General features: G+C 43.5%; 1 protein-coding gene across 3 annotated transcripts in view; it reads right to left on the bottom strand.

Annotated features, from left to right (window-relative positions):
• SERTAD4 (SERTA domain containing 4) overlaps positions 1–20,685 on the bottom strand; it is a 92,819-nt gene that overhangs the window by 45,432 nt on the left and 26,702 nt on the right. For 2 of the 3 annotated variants that reach the window (XM_077485717.1, XM_077485719.1), the window contains exon 2: positions 5,474–5,659. In XM_077485717.1, coding sequence (XP_077341843.1) covers positions 5,474–5,642 — 169 coding nt within the window. In that variant the 5' untranslated portion in view covers positions 5,643–5,659. Of the gene's footprint in view, positions 1–5,473; positions 5,660–10,426; positions 10,889–20,685 lie in introns of those variants that run through there. The other variant, XM_077485718.1, reaches the window with a different exon arrangement.

Raw genomic sequence — 20,685 nt, 5'->3', positions numbered from 1 at the left:
CCTCGCCGAAGAATGGCATTAAAGGAGTTTTCTATTCCGGCAAACATATCATTTTATAACTGACTCCGGGGACAAAGCTTTCCCGGGCACTGGCTCTAATATATATTCGAGCATTCGGCCCTGAATACCCCTCCAATCAAAGCACCAGAGCTGTCCGTATCCTCATCCTCTGTCCTGACCTGAATGTGCAGCCAGGAGCGTGTTCCCCAATTCCAGTGCTGACCCTGTAACCCCGGCCACATTTAGGGCTCATGCATGCAAGGGTTGTGTTTCTGCTTTGCTTGCAATGGTTTTCAATAGGACTGGCTGTGTCCAAAGAGAAACGACGCAAACCAGATGAAACAGTGCCCCCACACTACACTATTGTAGCGGTGTAGTTGCCACTAGTAGCAAACATCCACCAATTCACCCGCTGCCAGACCTCCATATATCACTTGCAGAGACAACGAACAGTCCTTTGCTGGTTTTGTTTTTGTTTATTGGGGGGGGGGGGGGGGGTACAACTTGGTTGGGGGAAAGGGGTATATGGGATGCCCAATAGTTCATTTCGCCATCATACTTAGAGATTTTACAGATTAACACATAATTAGAGCCTGAAGAAATGATGCACATGTTTAACAGCTATGATCTTTCTCCTGCATCACCATGCAGACTATTGCTCCTCCTCTGCATAACTTCTGCAGACTATTGCTTCCAGAACTTCCTCACCTATGACCGTGTAAGGATGTGGACATCACTCTTGACCGTGTAAGGGTGATGTTTCCAGAAATCCTCTCCTCTTGCACACATTTATCAACGTAATGTAATGTCACATGCTCTATAAGCAAGAAGGACCCACTCTGAATAGCTCCTCAAGCTGGCTCTGGTTGCTTGCTGCTACTAGGCCAGAGGCCTGCAACACCTCTCCCCGGAGGCCTAGTAGTTTGAAATCACATGTTGAGCAGTGGACTACTGTTCCCAGCTAGCCCAGCTTGCAAATCCTGTGCCCTCAGGCCACATGGATTTGACACAACCCCCCCCAGTCTCTCCTCTGATCCAGGACTCCTCATCATTGACCGTATAATGATGAGGACTTCACTAATGGCCGTGTAGAAGTGAAGTGCCCTCACTGGCACATCCAGCCCTCCAATGTGGTACACTCAATGACCTTTCTCTGCCCGAGTCCTTGATGGAGAACTTAACCGGACCACAGGTTCCGACAGCTTTACCTGCCCCTCTGGTGTAGGAGTTCCTTATCAATGATCGTGTAATGATAAGGACATCACCAATGACCGTGTGAAGGTGAAGTTCCCTCACAGTCCTCCCAGAGCCCCCTCCTGCAATCGGCGCACCCCCCCCCCCCCCAGGTGGAGGTGCTTTCCTGCTGCTGTCTAGTATTCCATTCTCCACTTCACTCGGCCAACCACTCCCCCCAGTGGCATGTTACCTCAGCTTATATAGGAGGCCCGCCTCCTGCCAATTCCAGTTGGGGATTGGTCAGGACTCCCACATGAGCTGCCTGCCACTCCAGTTCTAGGCCCTGCCCCTATTCCAGAACATTCTCCCTGGAAGCAGAGGAGGTGCCTCAGAACTAGAGCACAGGTGGTCACACCCACTGCTACACTAACCACTCCCAGCCCCCAGATCAAAACAGACAGGCCTAGCTTGCCTAGCTCAAACAAAAATCAAAGGTACGCTGGGTGAACATTTTGACTTCAGTAAGGGAGAAAATAAAACCGATATTGTCAAAAGTATTAGAACACCTGCCTTTACACACACATGAACTTTAATGGTATCCAGTCTTAGTCCATAGGGTTCAATATTGAGGTGGCCCACCCTTTAAGGCAGCTATATCAGCTTTGACTCTTCTGGGAAGGCTTCCACAAGGTTTAGGAGTGTGCCTATGGGAATGTTTGACCATTCTTCCAGAAGCACATTTGTGAGGTCAGGCACGGATGTTCGTCTGGCCCGCAGTCTCCACTCTAAGTCACCCCAAGCGTGTTCTATCGGGTTGAGGTCAGGACTCTGGTCAGGTTTTTATGGACCTTGCTTTGTGCACTGGTGCGCAGTCATGTTGGAACAAGAAGGGGCTATCCCCAAACTGTTCCCATAAAGTTGGGAGCATGAAATTGTCCAAAATGGCTTGGTGTGCCAACGCCTTAAAAGTTCCCTTCTCTGGAGCTAGGGGGCCAGGCCCAACCCCTGAAAAACAACCCCACACCACAATTCCCCCTCCGCCAAATGATTTGGACCAGTGCACAAAGCAAGAGAATCTTCATCTTCTTCAACCCAACCCATGATACCATGGTCATTGAAATATGCTGACCGAGTTGTCCATGTGGCTGTAAATACTGGAGTATGTTACCAACGCTATAAACAATATATTGCACTGTGCTGATCTTCCTAAATTAAAGTGAAAATTCACTTAAAAGTCAAAGTACTGCTAAGCTGCCTCACCCTTCCCCCCACCCAAGTAAAATATTTGAAAGTTTGGGGGGGGGGGGGGGGGGGGGTTCTGGGAGCGGGTACCTTTTTCATACCTGTACCCATTCCCACTTCCGCATTTCTCACCTAGGCAAGAATTTATTATGTAAGTTTGGCTCGTCTCCCCCCACCTTTAAGCTCCTGGGACAAGAAACATCCCAAGAGGCTGCAGGACAGTGAAGCACAATCTCACGCAGTAGGGAAGCGGCTGTGACTTCCTGCTGTTTACCATCCGGCTCCCCACTGCGCTTGTACAAAATCGCTGTGGGAGTTAGCTGTGAAATGGCAGGAAATCCCTGCTGACTCCCATAGCCATGATGGCGGTGCCAGGAATCCGAAGACCAGCAGAGAACTGGCCTGGGTGAAGACAGAGCTGGACTCCTGGGCTGGTGAGTGTCTGTTTCTTAAAAGTCAGTAGCTTTAGTATTTATAGCTGTTGACTTTAATTTGTTTTTAAACGACTGGAGTTCCTCATATTGTGTGCCAACTGTCATAAAACTCAGTCCAAATTGTAAGAATATCTCACAGGTGAAGCTTCTGTTAAATGTTAAAACCGCAGGAGTTTATGTTGTATTCGCACCACATGGAAACAAAGTTGCAGATCTCTTAAATGGCATTTCCAACTTCTGTTTCTCGCAGATGATTCACAAATGTGAGTACATGTTGCTTGTTTTCCCAATATGGCACTTTGTATCACAGCCACACTTTATCACCATGCGGTGGTGTTCAAGATGATTTAAGCTAAACTGCTGTTATACTGCTCCGACACTCCTCCTGAGGAAGCCTACTCTAGCGAGTAGAGGATGCTTTATACTATGAGTATTAGAAATTTGTTTGGTACTGTCCACCTCAGGTTTTTCTGCCCTTCCTTTTAAAAAATAAGCCTTGCTTCCATTTGTTATGTGTTCTGCCCCCCAGTACCTGTATTACTTTATCTCATCTTCCTACATACTGTCTAATGCTAGTTGTAAAGTTGGACAGGGCACCCCTCATCCCTCCACGGCCAACCGACAACGCAGATAACAAGGAGATGGCCGATTTGACAGACAGTGCTTTTTTTCTCCAAGCAATTGACAGCTTGCCTGGCATATTTTATCTGGCAAGCCCCCCTCCTGTTGCATTCCCCATGATATGCTGACAGAGCATCTGACAAATAGTAGAGTATCATAACAAATGGAAGCAAGGCTAACATCTTTAAAATTTGCCCTTTTTAACAAATGAAACCTACGAGCTCCTCATTCACTCCCTCGTTATCTCTGGCCTTGACTATTGCAACTCTCTTATCATTGGCCTGCCTCTCCATAGGCTACCCCCTCTTCAGTCTATCATGAATGCTGCTGCCAGACTTATCCACCTTACCAACCGCTCAATGTCTGCCAACCCTGTCCTCCAATCCCTACACTGGCTCCCAATCACCCAGCGAATTAAATTCAAAATACTAACCACAACATACAAAGCCATTCACAACTCTGCCCCGAGCTACATCACCAATCTTGTCTCCAAATATCACCCAAATCCCCCCCCCGGTCTTCTTCTTCTCAAGACCTCCTACTCTCAAGCTTTCTCGTCTCCTCCTCCCATGCTCATCTCCAGGATTTCTCCAGAGCCTCTCCCATCATCTAGCTACCTTCACCGGTCCGGCTATCCCCTACTCTTGCTACCTTTCAAGCAATCCTTGAAAACTCATCTCTTCAGGAAAACCTATCACGTCTCCAACTAATCTTCTACAACTTCCATCAGCTCATTCCCTACAGTTCCAACCTTTTGTACCACCTGCCCCACCCTATTAGACTGTAAATTCTTCTGAGAAGGGCCCTTAATCCTCTTGTATTTTATTGTATTAGAAATGTATTCTCTTCTTTTTATATTGTAAAGCGCTGCATAAACTGTTGGCGCTATATATATCATGTATAGTAATAATAATAATGCTAGCATTGGGCAAGTGCTTGGAGACAGAGAAAAGTGCCAACTGTCGGAGCAGACTTCTCCTTGCTAGCTGAGTTGCAGATGGGTGTGGGGGGATGAGGGGTGCCCTGCCCTCACAGATAGCCTTAGACAACACATAGGAAGATGGGACAAAGTACTAAATTTACTTTGTCCTCTGAGAAACACATAAAATGGATTTCCAGGCTATAACTATCTCATCTTAAATTTGCTACCACCCTCCTTCAAGGCATGTACTGGCCATCGGGACTACCGGGAGTTTCCCAGTGGGCCGATGGCTCAGTTGGCCACTCTGATGTATGGGGGCTGCTCGTGGGACACTCTGATGTAAGGGGGCTGCTGATGGGAAACTCAGATGTAAGGGAGTGCTGATGGGACACTCAAAATGTAAGTGGACCAGTCTGGATGAAGTCCAGGGCCAAATTTCTGTCCCAATCCAGCCCTGCCTCCTTCTAACTCCTATTCTATCTAGCCTGTAGAAGGGAGATGCTTATGCCTATTGCACTCTGGTCTGGTCACCTCATCTGCCCAGCAGCTAGCTTCAGGGGAAAGAAGAGAGAGGCAGCAGTGGATGGAATGCCTGCATGGTGACGCCACCCATAGGCATACTACGGGTCATCTGTTGTTCACTGTTCCTCCTCCGTTGGGAGCTGATCACATGACCAGCCTGGAGCAACCTAAGAATAGGTAAGTATAAGCATCTTCCTTCTACAGGGTAATTAGGAGTAAAAAGGGTGATGGGAGCAATTTCAAGATTAGATCATTAAAATCTGTAAATTCCACTTTAATGAAATAGAAGTGAGACTTCTTAAAAACAAGAAGAAGACTTTTTCTGATGGGAACCGCAACAAGTGTGCTGAACTTGAATCTCAGATGCAATGTTCCTCCTACTATGGTCCAGGGATCGACAAAACCATCATACATTTTGGGCATTACATATTTTGCAGGAAAAAAATATTTTTTTCTTGTTTCTGCCAGGGGTCTTGTATACACCCTCCTAGTATAATAAGTAAATCCAACACATTTCGTACATCCTCTTAGTTGGATGAGTATAGCAGACACGTACCTGTAGAAGGGTCACATAGTCTGTACTCCTGGTGCTGGGCATGGAGAGAGGTGGAGGATCTGTCTGCGTTGTCCTGGGACTCCCACACACTCCTATAGTCCACAATGTCAGTAGCACCCTCAGAGGTAATGGGGCTGCAGAATCTGTTCATGGACAGAACCACAGTCATCTCTTATAACCAGCGATCTGCAAAAAGACACAAAGCAGGATGTAAGTATTGTGCCAGCTGGCAGTTACAAGCACACTTCAAGTAACAGTGTTGTGATAAACCCCAAAATTATGTTCAAAATTCAGGTAAACAGTAAAATATACATCTATCCTCAACAAGACACCAGAATATTACATGACGCAGAAGGTGTGAGGGGCTCTTACCTTCATACACTAGGGCAGTGATTTCCTAGCTGCGGCCCAGGGGCCAGATGCAGCCCTTTGCCCACCTATAACCGGCCTTTGGGGCACTATTCCTCCCACTGACACCAACAATGGGGCAAAATTCCTCCCACTGACACCAACAATGAGGCATTATTCCTTCCCCTGATACCAAAGATGGAGCACTATTCCTCCCACTAATACCAATGATTGGGCATTGTTTACTCCAATTAACATTAGGGCATTTTCTACTGACACTGACAGACTGGCCCCCAAAGTCTAAAGAACCGTAAACTGGCCCTTTGCTTAGAGAGTATGGCGACCCCTGCTTAGCGTATATAACCATTTGATCACAAGTCAGTTTAAGGCCGGGGTCACATATGTCCGGCCGCAGTTCCCAGCATGTGGTCTGGTGCGTCCCTGTTCAATGGTGCAGGTGCAAATCAGGTCCAAATTTTTGCCTGAATTCGCACCTGAACGGGACACAAAGACACGCAGGACCCTTTTGGAATGCGGATGGTGGCTGCCCCGGACATGTGTGAACCGGCTCCATTGCGAGCCGGGCACACTCACATGTCAGGCAAATTGGATGCGGGGCAAACCACACATCTCAACCTAGCCTAATTTCTATATTTTCTCATAAATCAGACTTTTATGTGCCAGGTTGAACAGTCTGTGAGCAATCATATGGTCACAGAGCCTTAAGTGGGACACAGCAACACAATCTGACCATTTCCTATTGATTTACCTGTCTGTCTTATGCCAAACCAATGATTTCTGTCCCACCTTAGGGGCACTTCAAATCAAAAATAAATGTCTTTTTCTAAAAGGTCAAATACAAGTCATCCATTATAAGCAGATAGTAGATAGCGTTTGGTTGTTTAATTGTATTTTCAATCACATAAAGGAGAATCCAGATGGAATTGCAGGGTTAGCGGAAGAGCGCATAATGTTATAAAAAATACGGTAAATGGTCAATAAAAAGCCCAGTTGGGAGGACCCAACCATAAGTATCTTAATATATATGAAAAAATATCAAGACACTCAGCGGCCAAGAATGGACAAGACAAAAACAACCTATGTATGTAGTCATTATTGTGTGTTCAAAGTAAAAAAAAAATATATATATATTTATTTTTTATTATTTTATGTACAAAACGGCAGTCCTATTCCTCATTACTGAACAGCGAAGTGCCATAAAGTGCACCTGTGTTCACTCCATAGATGCAAACGGATAAAATAAAACTACTTTCTAAAATTCCCCAGCGGGTGACTGTTTACTTCCATGATCGTTGTGGTTGGATTTTTTGCAGCTACACCAGACATGGGGAAAGGTGACTACACCACTTATGGTGGTTGTTTTAGTGTTAGGGGTTACTAGGGGTTAATATAGGCCATAGATAGGGTAAGGGATTGGAGGTGTCATTCAATTTTAGGGGGACAGTTAGGCAGGCCATAGATTAGGCAATTTTCTTTCCTTCCACCACAGTCAGTGTTGATGGGGGTAATCCCTCCCGCCACTAAGCCTTCCCTACTGGCAGTACACAATGATGAGTGTTGCTGGCTATAGCCAGCGATGGTAATTGTTCGGGAAAACTCAGACAGCCTGGTTGTGCACAAGTCAATCAATAAATCAACTTGTGCACAACCAGGTTGCCTACATGGATTTAAATTTGGCCAGTCCCTGCTGGACCAGCCGAATTTCGAGCTATGTACGGCCAGCTTAAAGGGTCAAGTGTTAGGGGAGAGTGTATGTAAACCCCAACAATGAACTTCTCTTATCTGCTCCCATTTAATAAGAAAAAAATACTTGTTGATCCTACCAGAATTTCTGACCTTACTTCCAGCGATCCAACTGCAAGTGGAAGCGGGTACCTACCAAACCTAGGTGCCTGCTCCACCCCCCCCCCCCCCCCCCAAAAAATGCACAAAAGTGTTAGAGGATGGGGGGGGACATAAAGTGGAATTTCCCCTTTAGGGTGAAGTTCCACTTTCAGGTATTATTTAGGTGATGGTTAAGTATTAAAGAGAAGATGAACCCTAAAAGCTGTGCCCAAAACAGGCAAGCAGGACACCAGTCACCAGTGCTGTATAAGATCTCTCTGCTGTTGATCTTTTTCCCATTGCTGACTTACCATGTCTTTTTACACTTTGTGTCTTTGTGTGGAGACACCACCTTAGTACATGCAGGGCTTTGCTTTCTCAAATTATAGCCCCTGCATAACTGATGGTTGAAGGAGAAATGATCAAGCCTGAGAGAGATTCAAAAAGCACAGATCCATGTAAAGAATTAAGCATAATGTAGAGAGCAGGGCAAATCTTTGCACTGCAGGTACTCAGGTGCAGCTTACTCTCCAGCATGGAGAACAGTCAGCAGAACTGAAGTGGCATCACCAAACCTCATTCCAAATATCGTGAGACTGGCAAACAGAGGTGGCAGTACCTTAGATCTCAAACTGCAGATACACAGCTATGTACAAAGAACAGGTGTAGATGGTTATTTTTCTTCAGGAGTACAAGACAAAAGGTAGACTTTTTTGGGTGCTGTTTAGGCATTATTATCCTTTCAAGAAGTTCCCTATAACAGCTGATCTTCACTCTCTAAGTTCAGGTCCACTTTATGTGTTCAGGGATAATACACACACATACATATCTATATACACTATATTACCAAAAGTATTGGAACACCTGCTTTTACATGCACATGAACGTTAATGGAATCCCAGTCTTAGTACATAGGGTTCAATATTGAGTTCGCCCACCCTTTACAGCTATAAGAGCTTCAATTCTTCTGGGAAGGCTGTCCACAAGGTTTAGGAGTGTGTCTATGGGAATGTTTGACCATTCTTCCAGAAGCGCATTTGTGAGGTCAGGCACTGATGTTGGACGAGAAGACCTGGCTCGCAGTCTCCGTTCTAATTCATCCCAAAGATGTTCTATCAGGTTGAGGTCAGGACTTTGTGCAGGCCAGTCAAGTTCCTTCACTCCAAACTCCCTCATCTATGTCTTTATGGACCTTGTTTTGTGCACTGGTGCACGGTCATGTTGGAACAGGAAGAGACCACCCCCAAACTGTTCCCACAAAGTTGGGAGCATGAAATTGTCCAAAAGGTCTTGGTCTGCTGACTCCTTAAGAGTTTTGTTCACTGAAACTAAGGGGCCAAGCCCAACCCCTGAAAAACAACCCTACACCATAACCCCCCCTCCACCAAATGATTTGGAACAGTGCACAAAGCAAGGTACATAAAGACATGGATGAGCGAGTTTGACGTACTATTGTTTGCTCTAATGGCTGAATGTTAGTTTTTCGAAAAATCGGTTTCAACAATTTTTCGTATAGTGTATGACCAGCATAAGACTGGGATGCCATTAAAGATCATGTGTGTGTAAAGGCAGGTGTCCCAATACTTTTGGTAACATAGTGTGTGTGTGTGTGTGTGTGTGTGTGTGTGTGTGTGTGTGTGTGTGTGTGTGTGTGTGTGTGTGTGTGTGTGTGTGTGTGTGTGTGTGTGTGTGTGTATATATATATATATCCCCTATTGCAGGGATATGCAATTAGTGGACCTCCAGCTGTTGTAGAACTACAAGTCCCATGAGGCATAGCAAGACTCTGACAGCCACAAGCATGACACGCAGAGGCAGAGGCATGATGGGACTTGTAGTTTTGCAACACCTGGAGGTCCACTAATTGCATATACCTGTCCTAGTGGTTGGAAATTATTATATATATATATGTATATATACATATATATATATATATATATATATATATATATATATATACCCTAGTGGTTGGAAGTTATTATTTCTATAATATATATATATATATATATATATATATATATATATATAATACAGTATTAAACAATCATTTCCAAAACACTGGAACAATTAGAGCTGGCCTGTCGATGTCACAATTAACATAATGACTGATCAGAGTCCTTCGAAGGTGAAATCTGACTAGTTTCTATGGGCAAACATTCCACCTTTGCCCGTCTTTTCCTATACTTTGTTTAGCACACCTACAAAGAAAAAAACCTTCTACCCGTCACTGCATATTATCCAAATGGCACCAATTTGTATTGTAGTATTTATAAAAGTAAAAAAAATATATATATATTATAATGATTTGTTTTATTATTTTATGTACATGATCTATGTATGTATAGTATATATTATTATTATACACGATTTATATATATATATATATATATATATATATATATATATGCATCTATCTCTCTCCGTATCTAATATATATATATATATATATATATATATATATATATATATATATATATATGTGTGTAACTATTTGATTTAACTCATTCCAAAATAACCACTACAATGGATTTTGTATAGGAAGTCCTGCTTGCTGTAACATTGCACTGACTGCACCATTCCGAAACACCTTGTAAAGCGGACACAGGTACCTCCAGGTAGGAACAGAGACCACACTGACACTCAGAAAACACCCAACAGATTTCAGAACTGGTGCTAGGAAAGTGATAGCCACATTCTGATTAGTTGCCTTTGTCTGGTGTTTACACAGCAGGGTAAGCGATGCACATATCTCTTACTAACCTCGCGTTTTCTCCGGGTACCAGACAAGGAAAGTCCTCTTGCAGAGCAGTAAAAGGAAACAGTCGCTGGAAATATTTGCTATCGCGGTAAAGAATACGACCCTTTCCCGATACAATAGAAAAAAATGAATGCATTGATTTACTTAAAAGTCCTTTTTGTTTTCGGCCAGGTCACTTCTATGTCATCTTTTCCCGGTGACCAGCGACCCGTCTCTCTGTCGTCTTTATGAAGAGCAGAGCATCGCTTTCGTAGTTTCCACTCGGACTAAACTGGATCTGCCTCCAGTCAAAACATTGTGAGATTAAGACAGAAAATTGGCTTTGGTTCCAAGACGTGAGTTCCAATCCCACAGGAGCCAAGCACAACATGAAGAGAGCAGGGAGGAATATTAAACAGGAGTAGGGTTTGGGAGCTAGTCATCCGACACTCAGCCTCCGACTTTCAATAGAGCTTTCTCTCTCTCATTAGATGTGCCTATTGTGCTGCCCCCCTCCCTCCGCATTTCCCTGTTCCACTCTTATCCTCACCTTCCTATACACTAAGCTGCGTTTCATCTCGCTACATTGCTGCACACTTCCACAACTCATTATTTCCAGTATAACGCCATAGTGTGCACTCAGCAAGGTTGTAAAGAAGAAAGCCACATTTGCCATTCTAGGTGCCAATTCTGTGTTTGATTTAAAGCAGCGCTTAAGGCAAATATCTGAATAGGAATTAAAAGTGCACTTACTGTAGGTAGCATGCAATGTAAATTTACATTGGAACTTTCTTTACAAAAAAAATTAAAAATCTAGATTTGGGCAGATAGACACACAATCTTCACCTAAGCACCATATCATCACTGTCACATGCGGCTGGGTTGAACGGGTACTCCAGTAGTGCATTATGGGGGGGAGTGGCACCTGTCCCTGGTGATAGGGTAAGGTAAGGGTTAATAATCCTTTGGCATCTTCTGTGCAGCAAACTTGCTTCCTAAGCAAAGCTCAGATTTGCCACTTCAGCCCCAGAAGAATTGGCTGCTCAAAGACCAGGCCATTTTTTGCGATACGGCACTGTGTCGCTTTAACTGACAATTGCGCAGTTGTGCGACGCTGTACCCAAACAAAATTGACATACTTTTTTCCCACAAATAGAGCTTTCTTTTGGTGGTATTTGATCATCTCTGCAGTTTTTATTTTTTGCGCTATAAACAAAAAAAGAGCAACAATTTTGAAAAAAAAAAAAAAAACACATTTTGTACTTTTTGCTGTAATCAATAGCCCCAATTATTTTTAAAAAAAAGCTAATTTTTTCCTCAGTTTAGGCTGATATGTATTCTTCTACATATTTTTGGTAATTAAAATCGCCAAAAGCGTATATTGATTGGTTTGCGCAAAAGTTAAAGCATCTACAAAATAGGGGGATAGATTTATGGCATTTTTATTGTTATTATTTTTTTTTACTAGTAATGGCGGCAATCTGCGATTTTTATCAGGACTGCGACATTTTGGCGGACACATCGGACACTTTTGGCACATTTTTGGGACCATTGGCATTTATACAGCGATCAGTGCTATAAAAATGCACTGATTACTGTGTTGATGTCACTGGCAGGGAAGGGGTTAACACTAGAGGCGATTAAGGGATTAACTTTGTTCCTTATGTGTGTGTTCTAACTGTGGGGGATGGGATTTGGAGTATCCTATTGGACAATAGGAGGTGAGAGATTGTGGTTCCCAAGCTCGTAGGAACTCGCGCTCTCTCTCCTCACAGAAATTTGATGTGTGTGTCCCGAGCATCGGCACCCCTGCTGTGCGCCTGCTATCCCGCTTAATGGGACCGACGTACAGCTACGACGGTTTGAGGGATCGCGCCGACCTGCCGCAGTACAATGACGGTGGCTGATCGCGAGTGGTTAAAATAACTAAGTTGCCCATGCTGGGTAAAAGTAGCCACACACCTTGAGGCCTCGTTCACACCATGGTGCAGAGACATCAGTTTTTCTGCACCCGTTTTGCAAGGGCACAAAAAATTGTTCTCCATGTGCCCTGTTCATACCACAACACCGGTATAACGTGCGGGAAAAAACCTGACATGACATCAACATTGGTGTGAATAGGGCACATAACTGACGCGTATGAAAACTGATGGAAACTGATGTTGGTTTTCCCATCAGTTTTCATGCACGCATTGGGGGGGAAGGAGCCCTGGAGCCAGTGATGAGTGATGGAGCCACTTTAAGCCCATTCTCAGAGCTCTGACACAACCCCCTGCTATGTCACAATGGACAGGGAGATCTTCTCCACAGGAGACCACCAATGTACGAGAAGACTGCAGTTGGTGTGCCAGAGCTTCAACGTGGAGGCGAGACATATCTACTGAATTTGGGGTTCAGTGGAACCTGGGCAGCATAGGAGAAGATTATCTAACAGCTAGATGTACTGTATATACAGGCAGGCAACATCTGGTGTCTGCTTGAGGGAACTAGCATTAGTTAGGCATGATTTTTGCAACTAAAACCAGTTGGCAGGCTGTTCAGGGGCCCACTGCAACCTTGCAAAGTCAAAAACTTCACTGAGTTTCCTATCAATAGACAGAAATGGTGCCAAACCAAAAGATGTAAGAGTCCAAGATGATTATAGTTGTTCGCAATGTGATCACATATGAACTCTCCTCTTACTGCAATCATACACTGCGGTTAGCGGCAACTAACCACCACTAACCATAGTGTATAATTGTAGTAGAAAGGAGAGTCCATATCAGACTCAATACAGATTTTTTTGGGTTGTCTAAAATGTTTGTGAGTCCATTCAAGCCCTCATTTTTTATTTTCTAAACCTCTTTCTGATCCAGCACAAGGTCAGCTCCACAACCATTGTTTTATTAGCTTGGTGTTAAAGTGGTTGTAAACCCTTACAAACCACTTTGACCTACAGGTAAGCCTAGATTAAGGCTTACCTGTAGGTCCAAGAAATATCTCCCAAACCTATATGGTTTAGGAGATATTTTCCCGAAAACGGGCACCGCTGTCTACGGCGCATGCGCCGTAGACAGCGGCGCGCAGGCGCACTGAGCGCGGCATTTCCAAGAATGGAGCTGCCGCGCGTGCCGACTCCCATGCGCATGCGCGGGAGTGACGTCATTGCGGCTTCGCCCAATGACAGCAGCGGAGCTGCGAGACCCCACCAACAAGATGGATGCGGCGGACTACAGGGGACAGCGGCGACTTCGCTGGCTCCTGTGTCAGGTAAGTGACACATAATGGGCTACTATGCGATGCATAGTAGTCCATTATGCTTTGCCTTTGCAGGGAATGAAAGAGGAAGTAAACTCATCAGGGTTTACTTCCTCTTTAAGGAAATAGCGTGGCCTGCACAAAGTCCTGGCCTCCACCCTACTGAACACCTTCGGGATGAGTCTGAACGCTGATTGCAATTCAGGGTGAACATCAAAGCTGATCATCAGGTAATCTCTGCACCTTGAGCCCCTCTGCATGCGGGATTTGCATGTTTTAATGCAGTGTACCTTTAAATCAGCTTCTGTTATTGCGCTTTGATTATGTTCATTGTGTAATCAGCGCTGTAGAATGGCGGAGTTCGAAGACTACTGCCGGGAACTCGGCTTAATCCGCACAGGGATTGTATTACATGACTGTTATTTAATAAACCAGTCTGCAAAGGCGAGCTACTGAACAAGACATCCAGGGTTCAGCTTTTCACTGTCAATTGAAGTCCCACGAATGTAAAGTTCTAATTAATTCCTAAACTTCTGCAGAGGCTTGAACAGGGCGGTAATTACAGAGGAACTCCAGTCTAAGGAACCCTCTTCTGTAGTTTCCAATAGCAGAGAAGATTAGATCTCTAATCATAACCTATTAGCAGCCTTCAGAGCTATTAATATACACAATAAAGGATATCTGTAGCCCAAACCTTTCCCCTAAAGCTGGCCATAGATGGATCGAAATCCAGCTGGTTCAGCAGGGACTGACCGAATTTCAAAGCCATCTTTAACCTTTCCCATTCCACAGAAGTCAGTCTAAAGACTGACTTCTATCTAACTGGCTTGTTGGAAAAGTTCTCTTTGATCAGTGCTGCAGCCAATTAGCTGCAGTGCAGATCAGTGTATTCTGGCAGCGGAGCCGTCCTGCCTGTCAGAATACAATAACTCAGTGAGAAGGATTCCTCCATCCATCTTGCTTGTGTTGATAAGTGTAATCCAATAAATTTAGCTGATTGAAACAAAAAATAAATAAACCTTATTTATCATACATATGCTATTTTTGTACATTCAATGTCGCCCTTGCGTGGGCAAACAACGGCTTGTTATACTATCTTGAAACTTTAAAAAAATATTGAAACAGGAAAAAATCTGATCTATGTATGGCCAGTATTCGTTTTGGATAGAGTATAGGACAGTTAGAACCTTTGTTGGGTCTCTGTCGCCTTCGCGAGATTTCCTCTAACTTCCTTTGCCAAAGACACCAGGAAGTAAATAGAAAGAGAGGAAAAAATGTCAGATAGTTGTCACCACAACAAGTGTCCCCACTGGAAGATTCCACTCTACACTTGTTTCAGTGACCACAGTAAAATTCTGGATTTCATATCACTTTCTACCACCATGGAATCCCACAGTACATCACCATGATTGATGTAAGAAAGAATCATTCCACTCGGTTAATGGTAACAGACCTTTTTGTTTTATATATATGATCTGCAGGACCAGAACCAGTGCACATTTTTTTTGTAAAGCTTTCCAAAAAAGTATTATTGGTGATAATAATATGGATATCTCATACATATTACTAGGGATGAACCGATACCGATACCAGTATGCTGCCATTACCTAAACCTTTGGGGTGTGATTTGCGTCAATACAAAATGAATATGCGGAAATCACACTACAAAGAATCACATGCAATTTGAACGCTGTGCGATTCCTGTCTGAAATGCATGGAATTTCCCCCACTGCTCCTGTGTATGTGTGGGGGTGTATAAAAATGGAGTAAAGTGCCATCGAGTGGGCAGTTTAAAAAATCTTATAACTCACAGTACATATCTGTAGTACACAGTACATGCAAAATAATCTACATAGGTGTTCTGGTCTGCTGATGATAGCAAATCAGAGCCGCTGTAGGTGCTCACAGGGCTGGAGAAGTTCCCGAAACGTCTCCTCCAGCTGCTCTGATTTGCTATTACACTTATGTAGATTATTTTGCGCTAAATGGTGCTTTAATCCCTTTCTTTACACACACACAGAAGCAATTTGCGCTAATTTTTTTATTGATGCAAATCGCACCACAAACTATCGGTACTCGTACTCACCAATAAAAAAACGGTATCAGTGCAACCCTACATATTACATGTTAAAGAGGAAGTAAACCCTGATGGGTTTACTTCCTCTTTTTTTCCCTGCAAAGGTAAAGCATAATGGACTACTATGCATCGCATAGTAGCTCATTATGTGTCACTTACCTGACACAGGAGCCAGCGAAGTCGCCGCTGATCCCTGTAGTCCGCCGCGTCCATCTTGCTGGTGGCGTCTCGCAGCTCCGACCAATGACAGCGGCGAAGCCGCGATGACGTCACTCCCGCGCATGCGCACGGGAGTCGCGTCTCGCAGCTCCGACGCTGCCATTCGGCAAAGCCGCGATGACGTCACTCCCGCGCATGCGCACGGGAGTCGACAAATTAGGCAAATCCATTCTTGGACTTGCCGCATTTAGTGCGCCTGCGCGCCGCTATCTACGGCGCATGCGCCGTAGACAGCGGTGCCCATTTTCGGGCAAATATCTCCTAAACCATATAGGTTTAGGAGATATTGCTTGGACCTACAGGTAAGCCTTAATCTAGGCTTACCTGTAGGTCAAAGTGGTTTGAAGGGGTTTACTTCCTCTTTAAAGAGGAAGTAAAGTCTTCCTCTTTAATTGTACCTACAGGCAAGCCTGTAATAAGGCTAGCCTGCAGGTACTGTAAATATCTCCTAAACTTGCACCGTTTAGGAGATATTTACTGTATACCCTGCCGTTGACATCTTCAGCGCATGTGCGCGGAAGGAACGGCCTGCTTGTGCCATTTCTTCAGGGTCCGCGCCGGGACCGTCGGCTCCTGTGCGCATGTGCGGGAGTGACGCAATTTCTGCTCCGGCCAATCATAGCGCCAGAGCCCGCAAACCCGGAAGTAACTTCGGAAAACATGTCGGCCCTGTCAGCAGTGTGCCGACGCCAATCCAGGGCACCATTCTAAGGTAAGTATTTCATAATGAGCTAGTATGCAATGCATACTAGCTCATTATGCCTTTGTCTTGCAGGCTTTCTTTTTCTATCTTTTTTTTTTTTGAGGTTTACAACCTCTTTAAGTTCACATATAACCATGGTCTGTATGTAGGTACTTTATGTAGGAATGTAGTCACCCTCTCTTGCTCAGTCCTGAGATGGACTATGGGATATGAAGGGTGCTAGAGCAATTCATATGAGAAAGAGAAAAGTTTGGGACTTTAATTGAGGCACATGTGACAATGTGCCTCTATCCCTATTTGTATGAAATAAGAAGAGGTTGGGACTTTAAATGAGGTGTGTAACTGACACTTGGTAAATTGCATATTTATTTATTTCAGGTACTTATATAGCACCGTCAATTTACGCAGCGCTTTACATATACATTGTACATTCACATCAGTCCCTACCCTCAAGGAGCTTACAACCTAAGGTCCCTAACCCACATTCATACATATACTAGGGCCAATTTAGACAGGATCCGATATGAACCTAGTGTTAATTCATATACAGAAAAAAGATACTAAAATCCCTGTGTCTACAGACATCCACAATCTAACACTAACCTATCTAGCACTTTAACGTCTTCAGCCCCGGAAGAATTTACCCCCTTCCTGACCAGAGCACTTTTTGCGATTCTGCACTGCGTCATTTTAACTGACAATTGCGCGGTCGTGCGACGCGGGTCCCAAACAAAATTGACATCCTTTTTTTCCCCCACAAATAGAGCTTTCTTTTGGTGGTATTTGATCACCCCTGCGGTTTTTATTTTTTGCGCTATGAACAAAAAAAGAGTGACAATTATGAAAAAAAAAACACATTATTTTTTACTTTTTGCTATAATAAATATCCCCCAAAATATACAAAAAAATCTATTTTTTTCCTCAGTTTAGGCCGATATGTATTCTACATATTTTTGGTAAAAAAAAAAAAACGCAATAAGCGGTCATCGTCATCGTGTGACGAAACGCGCGTCGGGTGACTAGGACATGCTGACGCAGTCACGTGAACTCTGAGCGAACGGGCGCTCGCTTGCCGCTTGGCATATACGCTGTGATTTTACATATGTTTGTGAGTATAACCTATTTTTATTTGGAATAAAGCTGTTTACCTGTTTTATACTATGGGAAGCCTCTCTACTTATGTCTTTTGAGTTACCATCTGCATATGTGCGAGCTTCCCGAGGGAGGTTTCAATCTGAATTGGTGGGGAGTTGCGATCCATCCGGCAGACCACATTGTGTATACTGAGTGAGCGATCACACGCTTTCCTCTGGTAAGCGTGCATTTCTAATGGTGTTCAGCGCATTTTTCTTGGTGATGGAAGACTGCACGTTTGAATATTATCATTGAAGGAAATACTATTATCACCGAAAGGACTATTTGGATTTCACTTTAGGCTTTGGGTCACTTTTCCACAATAATTTATGCTTAACTGCTTAAGATTTCATTATAATTCTAATACATTTTTTTAAATTTTTATCTATTCAATTATTAACTATTTATTAGTATCACTTATGAATTTGTACATTATTTATTTATATATTTTTTGTATATGTTGATGAATTATTTGAGAAATCATTAATTTATTATTCTTTCATTTTATTCACTGTGGTGATGGTTTGAAGGTTGCGATAATACAGGTGTTCAGATTAATGCCTTTGAATTACTATGGAGGTTGGAGTATATAGGTAGCGCAGCTATGCAGCTATTGTTTTTTGTTGACACTTTACATCGGCAGATTGTAAAAATTGTACATGATTGCAGCAATTCATATGGTAAAACATATACATCAATAATAAGATAAAATTCAACCATAGCACACTAACGTAGGTATATAGAATTAAGCCCTTGTACACGCGGTCGGAGATTCCGACGGAATGCGTCCTATCGGACCGTTTTGTCGGCTAATCCGACTGTGTGTGGTCTCCATCGGACTACTCCGACGGACCAAGTTTTCCAACTTGTCTGTAAAATTTTCTGACAAAATGCTCCGATCGTACATACTCTGATCATGTGTAGCCTACTCCGACGGACAAAGTGCCACGCATGCTCAGATCAAATTCCTAGACCAAAGCCATTGGCTACTAGCCTGAACGTAGTCCCGTCCTAACGAAATAAGGTCATCACGTTATGTACAATCGGATTTTCCGACAACTTTGTCCGACCGTGTGTATGCAACAGTTTCGGACAAAATTCGTCGGACAAAATCCAACGGACCGTGTGTACAAAGGCTGAGAGCCGATTACGTGAAAGATCATAGTGGGTATTACAATATTAGTTCAGGATAGGCAGAAATTGATATAAAAACAAACATCTAAACACATAATTGTAACAGAAGAATTACATCCTATATTGCTTGACACGTTTTGTAGAATATGCTCCACTTCCTCAGGAGATGGTGCAAAATGTGTACAAAAAGTATATAGACAGCAATATAGTTGGATAGAAAAAAATATATAGTGGGAGAACCAGATTGAAGCAATGCCCTTCATAAATTTTACTCACAAATCAGCTCAGAGTATTAACACATGTTGCTGAGGACCAAGGGCTCGCTGGAGACGTCCATAATGGGGACTCTGGGAGTGATACCCATCAACATGTTATAAATACAAGGACTGCAGGAAAGGTGCAAATCTCTACTGTGGGATCAATGGTGGCACAGCTAACAATCCACAAGAGATTCTTTGAGGTTCTATGAAAAATCCATGAATCCATAGGCGCAAAATACAAAATAGATAATGAGTGTATGTAAGGAGTGTGTGATTCCAAAAAAGTTCACAGGACTGCAATTAATGTGCACTGCTCATTCCAAAACAAAGGAAAAGTGAGACGGAAAAAGTGAAGTCTATGAGTGATCTGGTTAGTAATTTCTGTATACTGGGGCAGGCAGCCTGCATTGAAGATCTGCCTGTTTTACATAGTATTCAGCAGGGATGCTGACTGCACAATCTGCCATGCAGCTAACCATTAAATAGAACATCCAGTGTGAGAGTTTCCCTCTGTGTAGGAGCGTGCTGTAATAAAGACCGCTCACTACTGCTCTCTCTCCTTGTGCAGGGTGACTGGTCTTGTTTCCGCCCCCTCCTATAGTTTTCTGCTGGAAGTCTGTAGTGGGTGGAGTCTGCTGGGCCCCTCCTACAGCTCTGCTCTCTTCAAAGTTTATGTACAGCACAGTGATGATGTCACCACTTCTTTTACAAGTTAATATATGGGTTTGTAAAGGTATTTTGTGTCCTTTCAGTGGATTTATATCCTTTGTGGCTTTTGAGAAAAATATTTAAATGAAAAATGTTGTGTCTGAAGTTGAGCTGGCACAGTAAGCACAGACCATGTGAACATTCTATAAAAAGTGACACAATCAGTAAGTACTCACTAGTAATATATTAAGTCACCCAGAAACGCTTGAGTCATATTCCAGAAATAAAAACATTAAAATGGATAACCGCGCTGGGTAAAAACATAAACTCAGAGAAAGAGCGCCTTTTCCTGTCCCGATGGATGCTATTTTTTTGTATTTTCTTTTTCTTTTACAAGTTTTCCTTCTAGGGGAATTAAAAACTAAAAGGTAGGATTCCATGCGGGTGAGTCAGTTCTACTGGAACCGCGTCCAGAAATTGAGGCCAGCTTTGCAGGAGCCCTCAGAAGAATGGTTCTCCTTATTGCCAGACGGCCTGCTCAGGAGGATTACTGGGGGTTTAGTCTGTGTACTGTATGCGTGTGAGAAATGCACACACATGGAGCTGGACGGGAGCCAAGAGGAGCTGTATGTCCTAAAAACAAACCCTTTCACCACCACGGGGCCCAGGAACATCGAGACCTTCCAGGAAACCAGAGGTACAGCTAATGTGCAACCAATAGGACATGGACCATACATTTTCTCATGTTACAGTGCATCTGGAAAGTATTCACAGTGCTTCACTTTTTCCACATTTTGTTATGTTACAGTCTTATTCCAAAACTGATTAAATTCATCATTTTCCTCAAAATGCTACAAACAATGCCCCATA

The sequence above is a fragment of the Lithobates pipiens genome, unplaced genomic scaffold (genome assembly GCF_037356315.1).
Source record: "Lithobates pipiens isolate NorthernLeopardFrog02 unplaced genomic scaffold, aLitPip1_a1.2 Scaffold_18, whole genome shotgun sequence".
Lineage (NCBI taxonomy): Eukaryota > Metazoa > Chordata > Amphibia > Anura > Ranidae > Lithobates > Lithobates pipiens.
The sequence above is the reverse complement of the archived record's forward strand: the minus strand, read 5'-3'. Positions and strand labels throughout refer to the sequence as shown.